Below are 22,907 nucleotides of genomic sequence, written 5' to 3' on the forward strand. Positions count from 1 at the left end.
CCCTTAACCAAGTCCCCACCTCTATGCCTTCATTAAATTCTCTTTAGGGAATTCCCTGGCGGTCCAGTGCTTAAGACTCCGTGCTTCCACTGCAGGGGTCACAGGTGCAATCCCTGGTCAGGGAACTAAGATCCTGCATGCTGTGAGGCCAAAAGAAAAAGAAAAAAACCTCTCTGTAGTTATCCCTTTGAGAGCTCTTTCCTGGGTCACAAAACCTTGACTGAGCCAGCCTCTTCCTCCCTCCCTATGCCCTGGCCGCATGGACTTAAGCTCCTCAGAGGCTGGTTTGCACCTCGGGGCAATGCCCTTGCTATTCCCATATCCTGGAATACTCTTCCTTCAAGTCACGGCATGGCCGGCTTCTTTGCATCATTTGGGTATTAGCTCAAATGTCACCTCCTCAGAGAAGCCTTCCCTGACTATTCTACCTAAAACTGTCCCATCCCACCTAGTTCTACTCTATCACAGGAGTCAGCAAACTCCAATCTGTGGGCCAAATCGGGCCTGTTTCCATGAATAGAGTTTTATTGGACCATTGCCACACCCATTAGTTTAAGTATTGTCTCTGACTTCTTTTGCTCTGATGGGAAATTTGAGTAGTTGAGACGTGGCCTAGAAAATCTGAAATATTTACTATCTGGCTCTTTAAATAAAATGTTTGCTGACCGCTGATCTATCATATTAAGTTGTTTTACCATCTTTATACGTACCCTTATCAATATCCTTCATTCCCTATGCATTTGTATGTTTAGCTGCCTCTTTTTTTTTTGTTTACTTGCTGGTGTGTTTCATGTCATCCCCACAAACATGTAAATCCCATGCTATCTGTCTGGTCCTCCACAGTTTTCCTAGCACCTAAAGCAGAACCTGAGCAAGGGCTCAGGAACAATTAGTTGAATGGCCAGATATCTGGAGGTAGAATTGCGCTCTCTCTGGTCTCGGCTCCTTCCTGAAGATTCTGGGCTTGCAGAAGGGAATAGTCAGGCACTGGAAGCAGCCTGCATCAGGCCAAGTTTGTGGCCAAAGGGAAAGATACAAAGCACTAAGAAATACATCCCCTAGGGAGGGTGGGAGGGAGATGCAAGAGGGAGGGGAGATATGTGTATATGTATGGCTGATTCACTTTGTTATACAGCAGAAGCTAACGCACCATTGTAGAGCAATCATACCCAGTAAAGATGTTGAAAAAAAAAGGAAAGAAAAGAAATACATCCCCAGACAAGAGTTTCAACTTAAACAGCCAGTACGTTTGAGAGAACCACATCAGGCCCCAGGAAGTGCATCAGCTTTGCCTCCTAAGGCCAGCTCCCTTGTACCACGCATGTGGTAGACAGAATAATGCCCCCCAAAGCTGTCCATACCCTGATCCCCAGAACCTGTGAATATGCCACCTGACATGACCAAAGGGGTTTTGTGGATGTGATTAGGTCAAGGGTCTTGAGATGGGGAGATTATCCTGGATTTTCTGGGGCATGTGGGGAGGCAATATAATCACAGTGGTCTTTATAAGAGGGAGGAAGGAAGGTCAGAGTCAAAAGGAGGGAATGTGATGACCAGAACAGAGGTTGGAGTGACGTCATTGTGAGGAAGGGGCCCTGAACCAAGGAATGTGGGCAGCCTGTCCTGAGCTGGCAATGTAGCAGAAAGAGGGTCTGTGGATTCCCCGGGGCCAAACTCGCCTCCCTCCTCTGCTCCCCTCCAAATTCTGGCTAGAGTGGATCTGGGGGACCATGAATCCTGATTAATTATTGTAAAACCCTGAGTTGGTTTTTTTGTTGTTGCTTTTAACAATAGGGATTTAAAAAACAAAATAGGAGTTTACAATCTTTTCATCATCGCCACTATACTTCTCAAAAAGTAAGCTTTCTAGCTCACTGGGTCAGCTTCTAGGGCTTTCTTCGTGTGCAATCTGAGTAAGGGGTAGATAAGGAAGCAAAAAGAAATATGAAACTCTAAGTTGGTGTAATTTAGAAAGAACTAATGTGGGCTGAATTGGGTATCCTATCAGTCAGGGTTTCATTACAGATAAAAGAAATTTCTTTAGATATTTTAAGCCAGGAGATATTTAATACAGGGAATGAGTCCCTACAAACGGTTGGAAGGGCTGGAGGAGGGGACCTCCAGGAATGAGAGCCCAGAACTCCCTTAACCGGGGAGCTCAGCTCTGGGATAATCAGGAAGGTGAGAAACCGGAAGCACCATTCAGATAGCTGGCTCTCAGGATGCACTGTCTTAGCTGTGTCCATGGATGAGAAAGATGCCTCTATGACACCATCCAACTCAAACCTGGAATTCAGCACCAGGGGCCTTGGACAGCTCCCCAACCTTATGTTAAGAGAAGGTTTCTTCCTGGCCTTAAATTAACCTTCTAGGTCAGACTTGCACTGCAAACCCAGTCTTATTTTTCCAGCTAATGCTGCCATACTCTAACCCCAATAACTAGAGTAAAATTAATCTCTCTTGTGTCTTATTTTCTTATTGGACCCCATCCCAAATTTTATTTATTCCTCCTCTGCATCAAAGTTAACTACGTTATTGCATAATGGTTATAAGCTTGGGCTCTAGCATCAGAGCACCTGTGTTTAAATCACAGCTTTGCCACTTCCTGGTGGTGTGACACTGGGAAATGTTTCTTCTTTGACTGTTCTGAGCCTTTATTTAATAAGTTCATTTAACAAATATTTATTGAGTTCCTCTCATATACAAGGTACTTGTCTGGGTATTGGGTATGTAGCTGTGATTCTTATGTAGCCTGCTTCTGTTGGGATAAGAAAGATAACAAAGAAATATTCAAAGAAATCTATAAAATAATTTCAGAGTGGTAAGTGCTATGAAGAAAAGTAAAGGAGTTGTGGTTCACAGTAATTCAAGGGAAGTGACTTTAGGCTGGTTGAGGGAGGCATCTCTGAGGAGACAGATCCCAGTGGAGACCAGAAAGGGTGATATGAAACCAGCCATGTGATGACCCAGTAGAAGAGGTTTCCACGTCAAGGGAACAGCAGGTACAAAGGTTCCAAGGCAGGAAGGAGGTTGCCACATCTATTAGCTTTCCAGGACTGCTGTAACAAATTCCCACACACTGAGTGGCCTAAAACAAAAGTTTATTGTCTTCATTTTGGGAGGCTATACGTCTGAAATCAAGGTGTCAGCAGAGCCCGCTCCCTCTGAAGGCTCATGGGAAGAATCTTTCCTTGCCTCTTCTTAGCTTCTTCCTTGGCTTGTAGTTGCATCACTTCAATCTCTGTCTCCGTCTTTTAATGCCCTTCTTCCCTGTGAATATCTCCTCTGTGTCTCCGTATCTGAATCTCCCTCTCCTTTTTTCTTATAAAAATATCATCCATTGGATTTAGGGCCACCTTAATCCAGTATGACCTCATCTTAATTACATCTGCAAAGACTCTATTTCCAAATAAGGTGACATTCTGAGGTTCTGGTGGACATGAATTTGGGGAGGATACTGTTCAACCTAGTATACCACGTAAGCCAAACAGAAAGATGGAAGCTATGGTTGAAGCATCACGAGTGAGAGGGAGAGGTAGAAAAGGGCCACATCACAGAGGGAATTCTAGGGCTTGTATAAAGTGTTTGGATTTGTTTTAAGTGAAAAAGGATGCTGTTGAAGGGTATAAGCAGGGGAATGGTTTCTATTTTTTAAGGGATCCCTTGACGCTGTCTGTAGAGAGAGGAGCAAGAATGTAGCTGAGAGACCCGCTAGGAAACAATTACAGTTGCCCAAACAAAAGATTATGCATAAATGAGAGTGTTGGTAGAGAACATGGTGGTGAAATTTGGATTAATCTGAGGTACATTTTGGAGGTAGAATTGAAGAACTTGCCAAAGTATTGGATGTCAGTGGTGAGGGACAGAGAGAGATAATAACTCCCAAATATTTGGTTTTAGCAACTGGGTGGATGTTTTAGCAACTGGTGGCTTTGCTAAGATGAGGAAGACTAGAAATGGATGAGGTAGGATATGGGAAATCAAAGAATTCCACTTTAGACATCTTTAGTTCATTGCCAAGTACTACGCCTTGCTGCTGGCAACTGAACAGCTCAATTAGGCAGGAGAGAGAGAGCTGGCAGGCTTATAGAAGTCCAGGAGTCACTTGCAATTAATATGGCTAAAAGGATTGCTCTGGACCACACTCAGGGAGGACTGCCACACCTGGAGCAGGGAAGAGGCATCCTGGACTTAACTGGCCTTTGTTACCTTAGAAAGAGCTGAGCAAGGGACAGCTGGGATTGGAGTGGGGGCAGGGAGCATAAAGTTGGGAGTGTTGGGGTTCTGCTTCTGTTTGGTCCCTACTGTCTGCATGACGTTGGAAATTATTCCTCTCTGGACCTAATTTCCTCATCTATAAAATGGGAATAATAATACCTGCCTAGATAGGGCTGTGAGATAGAGACGTAATGAATGTAAGGCACCTGCCATGGTGTTTGGCTCCAAGTAGGAATGCTTTGCTATTGTTACTGATGAAGATCACAGACAACATTGCTGAGAGGTAGTATAGCATGCATGGTGGGTAAGAGCATGGACTCCACAGTCAAGCTACTGGGCTCAAGTTCTAGTACTCCGCCCCCTTACTAACCTATGTAACCTTGAGCATGTTATTTAACTGCTCTGGGACTCAGTTTCTTTGTCTGTAAAATGGGCATCTAATAATACTTTCTCTATAGGATGTTGTGAGTATAGAATTAAATAATACTTGTAAAGCACACCGAGTATCACCAGGCAATACTAGGTGTTTCATATACATTAGTCATGATTTGTTACAAAGACTGACAATGGGGGGCAATAGGACCTTGGCTGGTGCCCCCCAAATACTCCCCTGCCAAGTTCCCTCTCGTTAATTTTTTTGTCCATTTATCAGATCTGTAGGCAGAGCAAACTGCTCAGACACACAGAGAAGTGTGTATAACTGTGATTACAATATATTCACCCCTTACTACAGCCAAGCACAGCTAAGCATTACATGGGTTTTCCCCACATCAGTCATGTGAGCCTCCCAAGGACACTCTGAGGTGGGTTCTATCATTATTATTCCATTTCACAGATGAAGAAATAATTTTTAGAGAGCATAATTGATGGCTCGTCAGCAGTGAATAATTCCTCAGCATCTGCTATGTGCAGGCAGGAAGCTAGGCTCCCTGGAAAGCAGCCTTTATGCCTTTTACGAGGCTTAGTGTGGTCCCACCTTCAGGAAGCTTCCTCTAGTGAAGAAACAAGTCTTTTCCTTCTTTCGACTACCATTAAGCACCTTTTCTGTAGCAGGAACAGAGCTGAAGATTCCTAACAGGTTTGTGCCCTGTGAGTGGCACAGTCTTAGAGATGGGAGAAACCCTTGTGGGAAGGTGGGGCACACCCTCCAAGAATTTACAGGTTTTCTTCAGGAGGAAGAAAAAAAAAAAACAAAACAACTGGGAAAAGTAAGTAGGAGAAAGTGAAAAGGTGACAAGGAGGACACAGGACCAACCCAAGTCCAGATGGGCAAATACTTTTCCTTCCCCGCAGCTCTGGGCCTTGGTTCCCCATTTGTCAACAGTAGGGCTGAAGTCTCTGCCAGGGAAAACACGACAGGAGCCCAGGATTGTGTTGGGAAGCCAGCAAGTCGCGGACTCCTCCGCCCTTGCCCAGTGGAGCCGCTCCTGTAGAGAAGGAAGGGAGGGAACGAAAGCCCAGGGCAAAGGCGCGCAGGCAGGGCGCCAGATCCCACTGCCCCTTTTAGGCATCCGTTCCCCAGCGCACCCTGCATCCTCTACCTGACCCCGTGTGCAAGCAGAATCAGACAAGTGGCATCAATGGAGAGGACAAGCCAACTCCAGCAGAGGAGCCTGCCTGGGGTGGTCGTGAAAAGCAGAGAGAAGAAAAACGCTAGGGAGGCGAAGATCGGTCAGTACGCACCACGCTTCATGGACTCGATACCTGGATTTAGAGTCCTGAGCTTCGAGAACCTGGGGAGGGGAGGTAAGAGCTGAGAGAGCTCCAGCAGTCGGTCCTGTAGGGGGCGGCAGTCGGGTGCCCGGTCCACCGCTAGAGCGCGACCCTACAATCCAGAACGAGCCCCTGCAGTAAACCCCACCCCGGGAATGATCGCGCCAACGCCGGCTACAAGTCGTCTTGGAAACTGAGCAGCACGAGCCTGATTCCTGATTCCTCGGGGTCCCCAGCGTCCGTGTAGTGAAATTGAGACCCTGCAGGGAGCTGAAGAAACCAGTCCAGCTGGCGCATGGAGAAACCCACCGAGCACCCTGAGCGCGCAAGGCCTGGGCCCCATGCCCCACCCTCCATTGGCTGTACGGGCGGTGACCTTGACCCTGGTGCCCCTCGTGTGCGCCGTGCGTGTGGCGGGCAACGCCACAGTGGTCCTGGTGGTGGTCCGGAGCCGCCACATGGTCACACCCACCAACTGTTACCTGGTGAGTCTGGCCACCGCGGACCTGCTGGTGCTCCTGGCTGCTGAAGTGCCCACCGTGGCCGAGGCGGCATCCGCGCGGGTTTGGGTCTTCGGCCACGCAGGCTGCCTGGGCATCACCTACGTGCAGTACGTGGGCATCAACGCGTCCAAGGTGGAGCGCTACCTCGCCATCTGCCGTCCTCTGAGCGCCCAGGCTCTGTCCACCGCGGCATGGACCAAGCGCAGTGCAGCACTGGTGTGGCTGGGCACCGGCGCCTACGCGCTTTGGCTCTTCCTGGTGGACACGCGTGAGACCGCGTAAACCGACGGCGTACAGGAGCAGTGCTGCTACCGCATGTCACGCTCTCTACCTGCCCGTCTACTTCCTGGACTTGGCGCTCTTCTATGCGCTGCCCCTGGGCCTGGCCACCGTGTCCTATGCACTCATAGCACGCGTCCTCTTCGCGGGGCCGCTGCCTCCTGGTGACTGGGAACGATCGGGCTCTGTGCACCAGGGCGGCCCCGCTGGCCAAGGGCACTTCTCCTTCCGTGGCAAGAGGGGTGACCTCAACTCCCAAAAGCAGGTAGGGACGTCCCTCCTCATTCGGACCCCTGTACTGAGCCAGCAGCAGATTGGTGGATGGAAGCTTGGGCCCTCCTAGAGTCAAGCTCAAGTTCAAGTCCAGGTGGTGCCACTTACTCGGCTTGTTTTTGGCGACATCACTTCTGAGTGTTTCTGAGCCTCCGTTGCCTCTCCTGTTGTATGAGGTAATGGCACAGAAATGGCATGATTCATTTAGAATCAACGTCACAAACTCAACGCTAAATTCATCTTGGTTTGTTATTAAACTTCCTCAGCGAGTCCCTACACCGTAGCTGGTATTCTCTTTCTTCTACTGATGGGGAAAGTGAGGCTCAGAAAGGTGAAGTGACTTTCCCAAGACTATACTACGCCATCTGGCGCTAAAACTGCCCCAACGGACCGGGACAGTCTGAAAGCCCAAGAGGATGGGTTCTGGGGAGATCGAGAGAAATTCAGCATTTATTGAGCACTTACTGTGTGCCTGATTCTCTGATGGTTCCTGATAGTATCCCTATTTGGGAGGTTTCATACCTATTTTTATGGACAAGGATACAGGCTTAGAGGGGACAAGGGAGCAACAGAGGGGACACTGTAAGGGAACTGTGTGCAGGAACGCATGTGTCCAGGCTCCTCGTTTCCCCAACCCCCATTCCAGCAGTGCAGCCTCCCAAGGGTTTTCTAAGAATGCAGGTGGGAGGAGCGCTCTCTGGGCCCAACTGGCCTTTATCTTCAGCCTTCCACCCCCACCCACAGCTCACAGGGGAGGCGGGAGGACACCTTGTCCTGGCTGAGTCACTCCGGAGCCAGGCAAGGACCACATGTGCCATGTCCCTGCCTCTCCAGTGGGCACACTGTTGGGGGCTCTTCCAGCTGCCCTCAAAAGCCCCTTTGGTCCATCCTGCTTGCAGCCACTTTAGGTGAAAGCAACTATTAGAGGGAAGGGGGCAGGGCACAGGCTGAGCAGGTTTGAAATATTAAGTTTAGGTGCCAGACAAATGTACCTCCTGCCCTCCCACTGGCTTATCTACTACTGTTTACCGCTCTCAGGCTCCACCTGGAAGGACTGGGGTCAAACTCCTGCCTGCATGCTTTAGGTGAAACTTCTGGTGGTGAAAAGAGTATTCCAGACCTGGGTTCTGGCTCCTAGCTTTGCTAAGGTCTTGCCGTGTGGCTTTGGGTAAGTCACTTCACCTGGCTGAGACTTGATTTCCTCCTCTGCGAGATGAGAACAGTTAGTGCTCATCTACCTCAGTGGATGGTAGTAAATATTATAAATCTGGCATATAGTAAGTATTCAACACACGCTACCTACTATGGCTGTTTTGTTGGGACATTAATGTCTTTTCTCATACTGGGTGGGCTGTGTCTATGGACCGAGTGTTCCTTTCATGCCTACGAGAGTCCTTGCAGAATGCAATGTACAATTCCAACAGGGAAGAGGCATTAAAGGAAACCAGAAAGCCCAGTGCAAGGTGTTGTTGGGTATTTGCCATGTGCCGGGCACTGGCCTTAGTGCTTATACAAATTTACATTTTGAATTTTTATAACAACTCTATGATGTATGAACTATTATTATCTCAGTTTGACACATGAGGAAACTGAGTCACAGAGAGGCTGCCCAAGGTTACAGAGCTGGTAAGTGACAGAACCAAGATTTGAACCCAGGCAACCTGGCTCCAGAGCCCACACACTGCCATCCAGCATTTATCACCCAAACGAACCTAAAATGGAATGGACAGGATCTGAATTCGGTAAAATCAGGAGTCAAGACCTACTAGGGAATTCCTGCGATTTCACGGTTCCTGGAGGATATTATAGCACAGGAGTTTATTGCCTTAGCCAGAACCAAGCCTCTTAGGAAAGGAACTAAACTCATGGGCTCTGAGATGTGATCACAAGCTGGAACATTCCAGGCCAGCTTCTTCCTTGATGAGAGAGTTGTCTCTCCCGTATTCCCCAGAGCTGATTGAATGTATCCAGGGTTTTCTGGACAGAACCAGTGCCAGAACTATTTGGGCAATTTAAGCTCTAGTAAGTGAACTCTTGCCACCCCGTTTTGATCTCTGAAGGGGTCACTGAGGACTCCAGGGGTAGGAGCACGTGTGAGCTGCTGTCCTTCCAGGTATTAAGGATGTCCGGCTCCATTGACAGATGTCCCCTCGTGGTGACTTCATTCCGGAATTTAGAAACTATGCATCTTTTGAAACACCTTCCAGTGTGTAACACATCTAGGAGGCTTTATTTAGTCTATGCTGTCAGGGAAATGCTGGCTGAGATCTGAAGAGTTAGGAAGTGAAGAGGAGGGGCCAGGGAGAGGCATTATGGGGTGGTCAAGGGCAAAGGCAGGAAGAAGATTCAGGAGGGAGGGAGCAGAGTGAGTGAAAGAGCCGGAGCGGAAGCGTGTGGCCGGGAATGACGGGGAGAGAGGGACATGTCTAAGGCCAAACAGCTGGTTCGTGGTGGAGCCAGGATTCTAACCCAGTTCTGCTCAGCTCTGAACCTCATGCAATTGCAGTAGTAATAGTAGTAGAGGTTATATTAGTGGTAGTAGCTGCAGCAGTAAACCCACATAAGCATCTACTACACGCCCGGCACCGTTCCACATTCTTTACTGGCACTAACTCCTTCACTCCTCATGTCCACCTATGATGGAGGCAGTACTGTGTCTCCATCTTATAGAAGAAGGAACTGAGGCTCCGCGGATGAATGAATTTGCTTACAGTACGTGGTAGCCCATCCAAGGGCTTTGGAGGTAGATTGGAGCTGGGAGGTTTCCAAAAACTTGAGCAGGGCAGGGAAGACTGTATAGTGGTTTTCTAGGTGGGGATGGAGCTGAAGGGAGAGCATGCATGAGGGCACAGCTTGGCAAGGCCCGGATACTCTTTTGGGTTACTCCTCCCGCAAGCTCACAGAAAGACCCAGAACCCAGGGTTCTCCCTTGGCACCCATGCCTTTCTTTTTTCCTGTCTTACCCTGCAAGTCACCCAGATGCTGGCTGTGGTGGTGGTCCTTTATGCTCTGCTATGGCTGCCCTACCCCACCCTGGTGGTGGTGAATTCCTTCCTGAGCCCGCCTTACCTCAACCTCAGCTTCCTTCTCTTCTGCCTCCTTTGCATCTACGTGAACAGCGCAGTCAACTCCATCATCTATGCCCTCATGTCCCAGCGCTGCCGGGAGGCCTTCCATGGACTATTTCAGTGCCGGCTGGCCGTGCCCCAGCTTCCGCCCCAGGAGGCCACCCCTGTTTACTACAGTGTCATCAAAGACTGTTCCCAGCACAGACTGGGCTCTTGGAAGGAACCAGGAAGTGTGATGTCCGGGCAGGGAGGGGATCCTGGCACATCAGGGCAAGGCCCTCTTGCCCCTGCTGAGGTGAAGGGGTCTCCATGCATTTGGGGAAACATGGCTCTTGGAGGAAAGAGTGGTGTCCAGAGCTGTTCGGTAGAGGTGCACAGGTTGTGCACTGCACAACCCTAGGGATCACCATTAACATTGCAGACAGCCTAGATTTGTATATTTAGTAAAACAGTTTCCCAGTTTAATAAATATACAAATCTAAGAGGTAGCCACAATTATTTATTATATGAACAAATGAATAGATAATGAATAAAAACTAACTTTAATCTTAATACTCAACACCCTTTGCTGAGATCTGGCTACCAGTGTGAGGTGTAGATTGTGACTTGTCGGGAGTTCTTTCTTGGCAACAGAAAGTATCTCTGGCTAATTAAATCAAAAAGGAATTGATTGGAGTCGGAAAGAACCATAACCAGGATAACCCCCAGGGATCCACATAGCAGGAATTAATGGGCAATGGCTTCATGGCATCTATATCAGAATGAATCAACCCCACCTAGGCCAGGAGAAGGATGGGCAATTTATTGGACTGTCATTCAATAGCTGCTACTGACTGTTGTATAGTTTGGGTACTGCTCCATTCCAGTGGGCACCACTCAGCAGTCTGAATGGATGGATCCTCTGAAGCTGTGCACTGCATAGCCTATGTGAGTGTATATGGCAGACCTTAATGGGAACAGGGTGGGTCCTCAAAGGAAAGTTGAAGTGCTTGTTATCAGACAAAGGCAGTTTGGATGTCACAGGACCGAACAAAAACAGAAGCAAAAAAACTAACAACAATAGATATCCACCACAGAAGAGTCCACCCAGGTTCACAGCAGCAGGACCCTTCTGCCAGGGCAGCAAAGTTCACCTACAGCCAACAGCCGCTGGCCCATGATAATACTGTACGTGTCTGTCTCTGTGTCCAAATTCTGCATGTTGCTTCCTCCCCCCCCCCTTTTTTTTTTTAGTAAAGACACAGTCATATTAGATTAAGGTCCACGCTAATGACCACATCTTAACTTGATCATGAAAAGACCCTATTTCCAAATAAGGCCACATCGACAGGTACTGGGGGTTAAAACTTCAACATCTCTTGGGGAACATGACGCCATCCTACAATCCTACTGATAGCTCTATTAGAATAAAATTAATTATGACTTTATATTTTCTTTGTGATGTGTATGGATATTCTCTCTTCTGAGTTATTTGGACAATACGACATAAGTGGGTCTTGCAAGGGTAGAAATCCCAGCATTGAATCTACAGCAGAGATAGTGAATCTCAGGCTGATTCCAGCATATAGGTGGTGCTCCAATAAACATCTGTTGAATGAATGGTTTAAAAAACAGAGGAGAAATTATTGCAAGAATAAGGGGGGAAACAGGGAAAGTGATAGGGGGATGGGGTCTGAGTTCTAGAGCTTCCCAGGTCCCCAACTCCATGGCTCAATCTTATTAGCACAGAGCTCAGGGACTGGTCCTCAGAGGTGACGCATCAGTCTGGACAGTCTATCAGGAGGGGAGGGGAGCAATGGGAAAGGGGTGGGAGAGGAGGGGAAATGGCCGGAGGGAGGATGGGAAAGAGGCAGACCAGCAAGCAGATATTGACAATGCAATTTCCACTGTGGCCTCTTATCAATTTCTACTGATTAGACTCCAAGGACCCAGGTCCTTAACACTTACACAGTCATAGAAAACTAATACAAAGATCTTCACAATTTTTGCCCACTGCCATAAATGCTTTTTTTTTTTTTAGGAAGAGGACTATGAGAGTATTATTAGCTTACTAGTTGAATTTCAAATGTGTGTGTGTGTGTGTGTGTGTGTGTGTGTGTGTGTAAAGGCAGAAATACACATAGATCCTCACTGAGATAAGCACTGAAGAAAAGAGAATAAAAATATTACATAAATCATCACTTTTAGGTACAGGCTCATAGGTAAATTTTACCTTTGATGTTAAGTATTTTCCTTTTAAAATTTTTCCATAGCGCTGCAGTAACTTCTGCCTGTCCTCAAATCATTCCTTCTGCCATCTTGCCTTCTGTGTTAGTTTGCTAGGTCTGCAGTAGCAAGGTACCGCAAACTGGGTGGCTTAAACAACAGAAATTTATTGTCTCACAGTTCCGGAGGCTAGAAGTCTGAAATCAACTTGTCGGCAGGGTTGATTCCTCCTGAGGGAAGTGAGGGAGATTCGCCAAGCCCTCCTCCTAGCTTCTTGTAGCCTCGGGCGTTCCTTGGCTTGTAGGTTTCATTCCCTCTGTGTCTTCACATCGTCTTTTTTTATTGGCGTATAATTGCTTTATAATGTTGTGTTAGTTTCTGCTGTACAGTGAAGTGAATCAGCTATATGTATACTTATATCTCCTCCCTCTTGGACCTCTCTCCTCTCACCCATCTAGGTCATCACAGAGCACCGAGCTGAGCTCCCTGTTACACGTCTTTTCCGTGGATATTCTTGCTGTCTCCCAATCCTCCAGCCCTGCTCTTTCCAAGCCATAAGCTGGACTAGCCATGCAATGCTCCCCACTGATAGATTTCCTTTCAGCATGAATTCTTGGATTAGAGAATGTTTGAATTCTACGTTTTCATACATTCAAAATATGTATATGGATTCACCAAAATAGGTGAAAGCTTTGCTGTGTTGGCTACATTCTTCTGCTTGCTCCCCTATGAGATCCTGGATATATACTATAGAAGGCTTTCTCACTTTAAAATGCTCATTGGGTATACTCCCCAGTGTGTGTTCTGATGCTGAGTGGGAAAAACAGTAGGAAGAATAAGGGACTATACACCTCTGGTGTTCCTAAGAGAAGTTTAGGAGAAAGATAAGGATTTGGGAATCATTAGCATTTTGGTGGACACCTCATAGTCTGTAATCTTCGCTTCTCATCTACAGTCTTCGGTGAAATTCATATGCACCTTTTCTTTTTGTATTAATGGTTCCTAGCAATCAACCAAGCTGAGTAAGGACAACAGAGGCTCCTCTAAGGAGCCCTCCGTTGTGGGCGGTGGCCGCGGTGCCTTATGGGGAATGTAGTCCGGAAAGGCGTCGACCGCCCTTTGGAAAACCTGGGAAGGACGGCCCGGCGGCTTCTTCTGCGCATGTGGGGCCTCGTCTTTCTACGTGGGCGCGTCTATTTGTTCTCCACTAGGCTTTTCCCGCGGAGGGTCCTGCAGCCTCCGGGGCGCGGCGTTCCGTGGTCACCTGGGCCTGGTGAACTGGGAGCGAAGCGGGTACACCCACAAGTTAAATGACCGGCGGGGAGCTCCGAGCCCTCGGGGGCTGGAGGGGAAGTGGCTGGGCGGAGCTGGCCTCGGTCCTTGGAGAGTGGATGCGCGCTCTCCCCGCATCCCTCTCCAGGGAGGCCCGGAGCCGGGTTTCCCATGGTCCCGGAGAAGGGGAGCGAGGGCCGGGCTCCTGACCTGCAGGCCTCATGGCGGGCGCTCCCTGCAGCCCTTCATTGCCTGAAGAAGGTGCTCTGTGAAGGTGCAAGGTTTGTACATCCAAATGGCTAAAATCTGATCCCCAAAGTTCCGCTGAGGCGCTTGGATCTGCAGCCTGCTGGGCTGGGTTGAAGAATACTGGAGGACGTTAGGGAAGGGAAGGAATATTTATAGAAACAAATATGGTAATCATTATATTAGTTATTTTATACTAAGCATTTATTAAGAGAAAGATGTGAGCTTCAGTTGAAGAGAATGGCCAGGGTGTAGATATGACTGGAAAAGATTTCAGGGGGCTGGCGCTGGGGGGTGTTGTCTGCAGCGCTGCATGAGATTTTAAGAGCATGATGTTTGTGTTCAGACCAGGTGCTGCCACAGAGCAGCACTGCATCCCAGGGCATGTTAATTTCATCCTGTTTTCTCATCTGTAAAATGAGCCTAGGAATAATATTTGCCCCATAGGGTTGTTCTGAAGTAAAAAGCAAGCCCAGAATATAATACACCCTCGACACGTATCCCTTGCAATCAGTGTTACGAAGATTTTTAGATATCTCCCTCAGTCCTCCCAACCAGGCTGTGAAGTCGGCATTACTGCCCCCTGTTGGAGCACATTTTAAAACCTCATTTACAGAGAGCTAAAGTGATTTATTCTCTGGTGACTGAGTTGATTTTAAAATGAAGTCTATTTTACTCCCAGTCTCATGATCTTTGTAATATGCATTCCCCTCTGCCTACACATTGGGTTTTTTTCTGGCATGATGACTTGCCTTCTGTGTGCCCTAGAAAGCAGTTATACTATGTATTTTGATAATCAAACCATTGGACCTATTTTCCTTAGGTCACAAGGCATAATCGAGGCTTCTAGGCTCTTTCTGCCTCCGGCGGTATTGTCTCACTTGTCGGCAGCCTTGATTGGATTTTAGGAAAGGCCCAGCTCACCAGACACTTGAACCTTGGGACCCCAAGTGCAGATTCCAGCTAATGGAAAAGTGGCCGCTACGCCCAGGTGGAAACAAAACCATCCCAGTGAAGGAAAAAGCAGAAGGCGCCAAGGACAGAAATCACACCTGGAAGAACATGTTTCTGAACTGAAATCTCTCCCTAGGATTTTAAGGCCAAGACAGAATTCCTGAAATGAGCATATTCAAGAGTTACTGGACCAGGGGCTTCCCTGGTGGCACAGTGGTTGGGAGTCCGCCTGCCGATGCAGGGGACATGGGTTCGTGCCCCATTCCTCTCCAGGGTGAGCAGAATCTGGGTGATCATACCATATTCAAAGACCATTGATTATTGTGACTCAGCAAAGCCTCAGTTCAACTTTCAGAAGAAAGATGTGAGTTGCAATGGAAGGGGAAGGGCAGGGTACAGATTTGTCAGGAAAAGACACTTCATTGGAGGATTGGTGAGGCTGTGAGTTGGAGGCAAGGGGTACCAGGCGTAGCTAAGGAGATTACTTCCTAAACACATACATGTCATTCCCTGCAATCTCCACTCTGTCTTTTTTTTTTTTTAAGATTTTATTTTCATTTATTTATTTATTTTTGGCTGCACTGGGTCTTAGTTATGGTATGCATGCAGGATCTAGTTCCCGGCTAGGGATTGGACCTGGGCCCGCCTGCATTGCGAGCGTGGAGTCTTACCCGCTGGCCCACCAGGGAAGTGCCCTCCACTCTCTGATTGTTCTGAGTTGCTTGAACCACGGTTCTCACCTGCTCAGGTCATTTCAACTCACTTGATGCAGTCTTGTGTCTGCCACCACCACACTCATGAATCTGTTCTAGTAAATATTTTCAAATCCAGTGGGTATTTTCCAGTTCATGCTTTACTAAACTCTTTGTTGCATTTGACAGTCTGACCACACCTTCCTTGAAATGCATCAATGAGAATGTCTGTGAAGCCACAGACAAAAATACACTTAGAGAGTTGTCGCTTTCCCCCCATCCCATTCTACCCCATTTCTGTCGCCCCCATTCTTTCCAACTATTCCCACCTGTCCCCTGAAGGTAACCAGTTTCTTTGGTTTCTGGTCTACCCTTTCTGTATTTCCTTTTGTACACATAAGCAGATACATGTGTATTTTCTTACATCCCCTTTCTTACATAAAAAGTAGCATACGATAGATACTCCTTCTCACTTACCAATATAGCCTGGGAATCTCCATATTGGTCCATAGAGATCTTCCCCGTTATTTATGCCTTCTAATATTGCTTTTGGTCACCACTCTCTCTTCTGAGCTTCAGAACCAAATATCCAACTGCCCACTGGACATCTCTACTTGCATCCTTCACAGACTGGAGCATGGCATCTGAAACAGCAATGCGTCAGTTTCCCATGCTCAGTTGTTTTTTTGGTTTTGTCTTGTATTCCTAATCTCAGCATATGATGCTACCAAAATGATCTGGAACAAAATAATCTGCACATTATATCTCCCATGCACAACCGATTAGTGGCCAACCCCTCTGGCTCCTCATCATGGAGGATTGATTCCCTCCTTCCCACCCCTACCAGAGCTGCCTGTGGTCATGTCTCACCATGGCATCCTAGTTTTCTTCCTCTCTAATCTGATCTTTAATCCATTTCCCATTTTTCTAGAGTTGGGGACAGCAGACATTTTCTGTAAAGGACCAGATAATAACTACTTTTGGCTTTGCCGGCCCTATGGTCGCTGTCAAATCAACTCAGCATAGCTGCTGTAGTGTGACAGCAGTATAGATAACGTGCAAACAAATGGGCATGGCCGGATTTGGGTCTTAGTGGGTTGGATTAGGCTCACAGGCTGTAGTGTGCAGACCCCTATGCTCTGGAGCATTGCTTCCAAAATGCAAATTTGATCACAAATCTTAATAGTCCTTGCTGACAAATATCTCTTTATGGATTTCCATGATCACAACAGTGGTCTCCAAAGTGGAGGATGGGGGCACCCCAGGGATCCACTGGGCTTCTGTTCACCTCAGATTAAACGTATTCTTTCAGAGATTGGTTTCATTCAAGGACCTGACTGCAGACTTCACCCAGGAGGAGTGGCGGCACCTGGACCGTGCTCAGAGGCTCCTGTAGAGGGATGTGATGCTGGAGAACAACCGCATCTCAGTGGGTAAGTACAGCTTCCCTGTGTAACTACCCAGAGATGTGTTTGCTCTGTGTTGCAAAAACATGTTGAATTTCATTACTTAGCCTTGAGCGTCGGGGGGAGGTGATTAAACCCTTGGAGGCAATGTTAGCGTTCTGCTCCCTGCCCTCCCTCCACCCTTCTCCTGAATGTTCTAGCTCTAATGACCTGTTGCTGGACATCTTCATCACACAGCTTTTGAAGCTGTCTTTCTTCATCCTTCAAGTCCCCAAAGTCCAAAGGGCTTGGTCCAAGTTCTGTATCATTTTAACAGGGTATCAACGTTAGCAAACCAGATGTGATCTTCAGACTGGAGCAAGGAGAAGAACCATGGACAGTAGAGGAATTCTCAAGTCAGAACTACTCAGGTGAGTGATAACTAAGCAGGTGGAAACCAGTGGAAATGAGAGTTCTATGGTGGTTAGTGAGCGTAGTTGTCATCTTTGCAATGTTCCTCAGGAATCGCTTTTTATAGGCCCCAGACCTAGGGAAGTAATTGAGGGCAAATGACTGTCCTGCTATAGATACTTAAAAACATTGTCCCCGAATAAATGTACTTCTTTTTTTTTTAATTTTTATTTATTTGTTTGCTTGTTTATTTATTGTTGGCTGTGTTGGGTCTTCGTTGCCGCGTGCAGGCTTTCTCTAGTTGCGGCGAGCGGGGGCTACTCTTGGTTACCGCGCGTGGGCTTCTTATTGCGGTGGCTTCTCTTGTTGCGGAGCCCAGGCTCTAGGCGCGTGGGCTTCAGTAGTTGTGGCACACGGGCTCAGTTGTGGCTCGCGGGCTCTAGAGCACAGGCTCAGTAGCTGTGGCACACGGGCTTAGTTGCTCCGTGGCGTGTGGGATCTTCCCGGAGCTCCGTGGCGTGTGGGATCTTCCCGGAGCAGGGCTCGAACCCATGTCTCCTGCATTGGCAGACGGATTCTTAACCACTGCACCACCAGGGAAGTCCTAAATGTACTTCTTTAATCGAAATTTATAAAGATTTTTGCTGCTAAGTTATCCATCCCTGGTATACAGACCCTCTTTTAGCGTACTCTGAACTTTAGTTCTGTGGCATTCTCTTTTGCCTACCTGACCCCACCTTCCTTTAACACAGACTTGCTGTATATTCAGACATTCATAGGTCAGTCTTAAAAAAATAAATCTTGCTTGATTTACACAATCTATTTGCAAATCTAATTGCATTCCATGTTTCTCTCCATCCTTTAACTGAGAGACCAGTTTCACTCTCCACGCTCAGCCCCACTGCGGGGGGACTAGGGTGAGACAACCAAGGTGCCTCAGATACAAAACTTAAGAAGACACTCACTCTTGGGGTGGTGCAGATGCCCTAGAGGTCACGCCTACCTCACCCTACTTCCAGCCCTGCTCAGCCCACAATCTTTCTTTCTATTCTTTGTATTTGTGCAAATTCTGAAGTTCCCATGTCGCTGGCAAAATTTGAGACTCACCCCTTCCTCTGTGTCTCTTTGTAACTCTGACCATCTCTCTGAAGTCTGTTCTGCCGGTCTCACTGTCTCTGAGTGCTTCTTTGAGTCTCATCTGTCTTATTCAATACTGTGTCAGACACACTTGCAGTATACTTTGTGCTTACTGTTCCTTGTGACTGTTTTCCTTTTTCCATGGCAGAGGTACTCGTATTCTTTGCTACTTTCCTCTTCCTTTCATCCTGTTAAACAGGCTGGTGTGGGTGGGCTGGCTTTTTTTCTATTGTTTGTTTTTTTCTTTCCCCCAAATCAGTCGGAGATGTTTGTATTTGACATTTCCTTAATCCTGAAGAGCTGGGCCAGTCCAACAAGGCATTTGTAAGGAACTCTCATTTCATAGCAAGTGTGTCACGGATCACAAGTTATTATTAATGGTACTCCCTCCTAGAAGCTGATGATGCCTTAAAGGAGGACAAGGAAATCCAAGGCAAACATTTGAGGCAAATTGTATTCTTCTGCAATAAAACACTGATTACAGAGAGAGCTACTGTATTTGAGAAAACATTTAATCTGGGCATGAATATTATTCCCTCAAGAAAAACACCCTACAGATATCCATGTGGAAACAATTTAAAAACTAATTCAGAAGTAATCCTTGCAAAGAAAAGCTACTTTTAAAAGGTTCCTGGTGAATGTGGGAAAACACAACTCGTTTCTAAGCAAGACAAAAGTCGTTCTGGAATGAAACAATACAAATATAATCCAGTTAGGAAAGCCCGAAGTCAAAATGAAGATTTGATTCTACAGCAGAACATTCAGGCTTTGAAGCGACCTTTTGGCTATGGAAAATGTGGGAAAACCGCTTCAAGAGGGCAGTCCTCTTCACATAGAAGAGGGTACATTCTGAAAGGAAACCAAGTTAATGTAATGAATGTAGGAAAACCTTTTCTAAGAAGTCCACCCTCATTGTACACAGAGATTTCATACAGGGGAGAAACCCTATGTTCTAATGACTGTAGGAAAACTTTCCGTGTAAAGACGAACCTTACTCGACACCGAAGAATTCATACTGGAGATTGACCCTATGAATGAAGCGAATGTGGAAAAACCTTCACTGACAAATTGGCCCTTGTCGTGCATCAGAAAATTCAGAGGGGAGAAATCCTATGAGTGTCATGAATGTGGGAAGACCTTTTTTGGGAAGTCAGCCCTCACTGAACATTTCAGGTCACACGCGGGAGAAACCTTACGAATGCAAAGAATGTGGGAACACCTTCAACAAGAATCTTACCTCGCTGTTCATCAGCAAACTCACAGAGGAGAGAAACCAAATGAATGTGAAGAATGTGGGAAAACCTTCTGTCATTCAACCCTCAATGTGCATCAGAGATCTCACACAGGAGAGAAACCCTACGAATGCAGTCAGTGTGGAAAAAATTTTATGTACTAAAGCAGCCCTCACGGCACATTAGATAACTCATAGAGGAGAGAAATCTTACCTATGTAACAAATGTGGGAAATTTTTCTGCCATAAGTCAACACTCACTATACATCACAGAACTCACACTAGAGAGAAACGCAGTGTCTTTAATAAATGTGGTAGAACATTCGCTGTGACGTCAAACCACAGTGAATATAAGAGAGTGTACACAAAGGGGAATCTTTATGAGTGCAACGGACGTGGACACGCCATCAACAAAAACTCACACATCAAGCATCAGAGAACTATATGGGAGAGACCATATGAATGTAGCGAGTATGGGAGAAGCTACTGCCAGAAGTCGGCCCTCACTCGCCATCAGAGGACACACACAGGAGAGAGACCCTACGAGTGTAATGAATGTGGGAAAACCTTCCAGCAGAAGTTCTCCCTTGTTCAACACCAGCGAACTCACACTGGGTAGAAGCCGTAAGAATGTGCTGAACGTGGGAAATCCTGCTATAAGTCAGCCTTCAGAGTACATCGGAGAATTCATATGGGAGAGAAACCCTAGGAATGTAACGAGTGTGGGGAAGCCTACCATCGGCTGTGGACTCTCACTGAACATCAGAAAATACACACAGGGAGAAACCCTGTGAGTGTCACGGATGCGAGAAAACATTTTGCCACAAATCAAACTTCCTGCTACATCAGAAAACTCATAAGGAATGAGCTCCAAGAAAGTGGTGATCAACAAAGGAACAAATCATGTAATGTACACAATGCTAAAACTGTGGATAGGCATAGAGGAGTGAAATTGTATAAACACAATTAATGTGAGAAAACTTTCAGCCATAAATCAAACTTCATTATCACATCAGAAAACTCACACAGGAGAATAAAATAGAGTGTGTTTAATAAGTGTGTTGTAACATTCACTAGGCACCATGAAAACGTTCAACAATTCAGACATTATGCCACGTGTGCCTCCCTTTTAAAATAATGAAAAAGATGATGTTTAAGTTAATCTGTTCCTTTCCACATTGTTGTGTGACAGTATGTTTGAGGATCTAACCTTATTTCATTCCACATCAAAACCAACTGTTCCTGTGATAATTTAGTAGCTTATAATTTCCTAATTTATGGTGCTTTAAATTCTCAGATTGAACAGGTTGGGTTTTGTCTTCTAACTCTGTCTCCATAGCCTTCTAGTAATGGACCCAAATCCCTTCATCTGCAGAGGTGGTAATAAGGGGACTAACCATTGTATTCCATCCTCCTGGTTCCACATCCTGCCTGCATGATGGAACCTCCATAAAAACCCCAACAGTATGGGGTTTGGAGCTTCCAGGTGGAGGTGCTGGGAGAGTGGCTTCCCCAGGAGCTCCATGCCCATTCCCACATACCTTGCCCTATGCATGTCTTCCATCTAAATGTTCACCTGTATCCTTTATCATATCCTTTTATAATAAACTGGTAAACAGCAAGTAAACTGTTCACCTGAGTTCTGTGAGTTGCTCTAGCAAGTTAATCAAACTCTAGGAGAGGGTCACGGGAACCTCTGATTTATAGCCAATCTGTCAGAAGCACAGGTGACAACCTGGACTTGGGATTTGAAGTTGGGGTTGAGGGGCAGTCTTGTGGGACTTGTACCCTTACCCTGTGGGATCTGACGCTACCCCCAGGTGGGTATAGTCAGAAATTAGTTAAATTATAAGACACTCAACAGTATCACAGAATTGCTTGGTGTGGGAAGAAAACCCACACATCTGGTGTCACAAGTGTGAATGTGGTGGTTGTGTGGGATAAAGGAGAAACACAGGAGAACTGAGTTTTTCCTGCACACAGGGGTTAAGACTTCAGTGTATCTTTTGGAGCAACTCATGTCAACCTACAACACCCTGTTGGATTCTGTCCTCAAACATGTGACAGTGGATTTAAATAAGGAATTAATTATTAAAAGCAAAAAAAGGAAGTTGTGCATACTGTGTTAGTGTTTAGATGACCTTTTAAGCCTCTATATAAGCATTTCTATCTTCTCTCTCCACTTACCATACCGACAACTCTATTATTTGCTTAAACAGTGTTTTAATATTAAAATCCGATAGGAAATTAAGATTTTTCAGCTGAAACTTGCCAATGAGAATGTCTTGAATGGCCTAACTTTTGCATAATGACTATCCTTTTATCCTTTTTATTTTCATATAATTAGACACTTTTGGCTTATAATTAGTGATAGTTCCCAGGAAACATAGCAACAGATATAAAAAGAATATGTTAGACATTGCTTATTGGAATCTAGGCTTCTATTGAGTCTGGTGTTAGCAAATTTGGAATACTAGACTTTTCAGTACAAGCTATTCTGTTCTATTAAGCTTCTTTCTTTTCTCCTTATAATATAGACTTTACAGTTAGGGGCCATGTTGGAAATTCTTAATGTTTTTAAGCACATAAAATAATTCCTGTTAAATTTGACTCTAAACCAGAATTTTAAGGACCAGAATTAGGAGTAATTGCCAAATTTCCCCCTCCTTATTCCAATAACCATTTTACATTTTTATAACTGTATTTATAACATTTATTTTGCACTCATTTTAAAACTTATTTCAGTTGCATTTTCAGCTCATATGTAACTTAACAGACACATTATAGTTTTATAGGTTATTTGCAAAAAGTGAACTTATGTACACACCTTTTCTTAGAGATAAAAAGCACATAAGGAACGATCATGAGATGAGGGGCCACATCTGGAGATTACAACAATTTAGCTCTGTGGCAGCCACTATTATACTCTAATATCTGGGAAAGCAGAGGTCAGAAAGTTGAGAAGATGACCCTCGAAGAAACAGTGTTGTCTTTCCATCACTTTCTATGGATTGAGGCCAGTCCTAAAGAGACTTGTTAGACTACGCCCATCCCACTTGGCTGAACAGGGTTAAGCTGCCACCAATGATTATGGGAACCAATTCAGGAAAGTCTAGATTTCTGACACAAGACCTGATTGTATCCAGCATTACACACCAGTATTAGCATGCACTAGAAAACTTATGATTTAGTCATCAGGGAATACAGGAAATCAACTTATTACAGATAACACTAGGAGTAATAAATTCTCCAAGTCCTGAATCTAAGTCCTAGAATTGTTGCAATCTCTCCATCTCCTCTTCGTTCTCCATATACGTCCA

The 22,907-nt window shown here is 46.1% G+C and overlaps 2 protein-coding genes across 2 annotated transcripts; both read left to right on the forward strand.

The window, feature by feature from the left end:
• Nucleotides 1-6,272: 6,272 nt before the first annotated feature.
• On the forward strand, nt 6,273-7,056 carry LOC112400838 (thyrotropin-releasing hormone receptor-like). Its single transcript, XM_024746796.1, is given in 2 exon segments — nt 6,273-6,757; nt 6,759-7,056. Coding segments are annotated over 2 exon segments (783 nt in total).
• Nucleotides 7,057-15,831: 8,775 nt separating this feature from the next.
• On the forward strand, nt 15,832-20,454 carry ZNF334 (zinc finger protein 334). The gene is given in 13 exon segments (XM_024746892.1): nt 15,832-15,868; nt 16,736-16,852; nt 17,098-17,150; nt 17,152-17,239; nt 18,751-19,161; nt 19,164-19,274; nt 19,277-19,306; nt 19,309-19,453; nt 19,455-19,541; nt 19,543-19,583; nt 19,586-19,734; nt 19,736-20,366; nt 20,369-20,454. Coding segments are annotated over 13 exon segments (1,986 nt in total).
• Nucleotides 20,455-22,907: the final 2,453 nt, after the last annotated feature.

This window comes from Neophocaena asiaeorientalis, unplaced genomic scaffold (assembly GCF_003031525.2).
Source record: "Neophocaena asiaeorientalis asiaeorientalis breed wild unplaced genomic scaffold, Neophocaena_asiaeorientalis_V1.1 scaffold132, whole genome shotgun sequence".
NCBI lineage: Eukaryota > Metazoa > Chordata > Mammalia > Artiodactyla > Phocoenidae > Neophocaena > Neophocaena asiaeorientalis.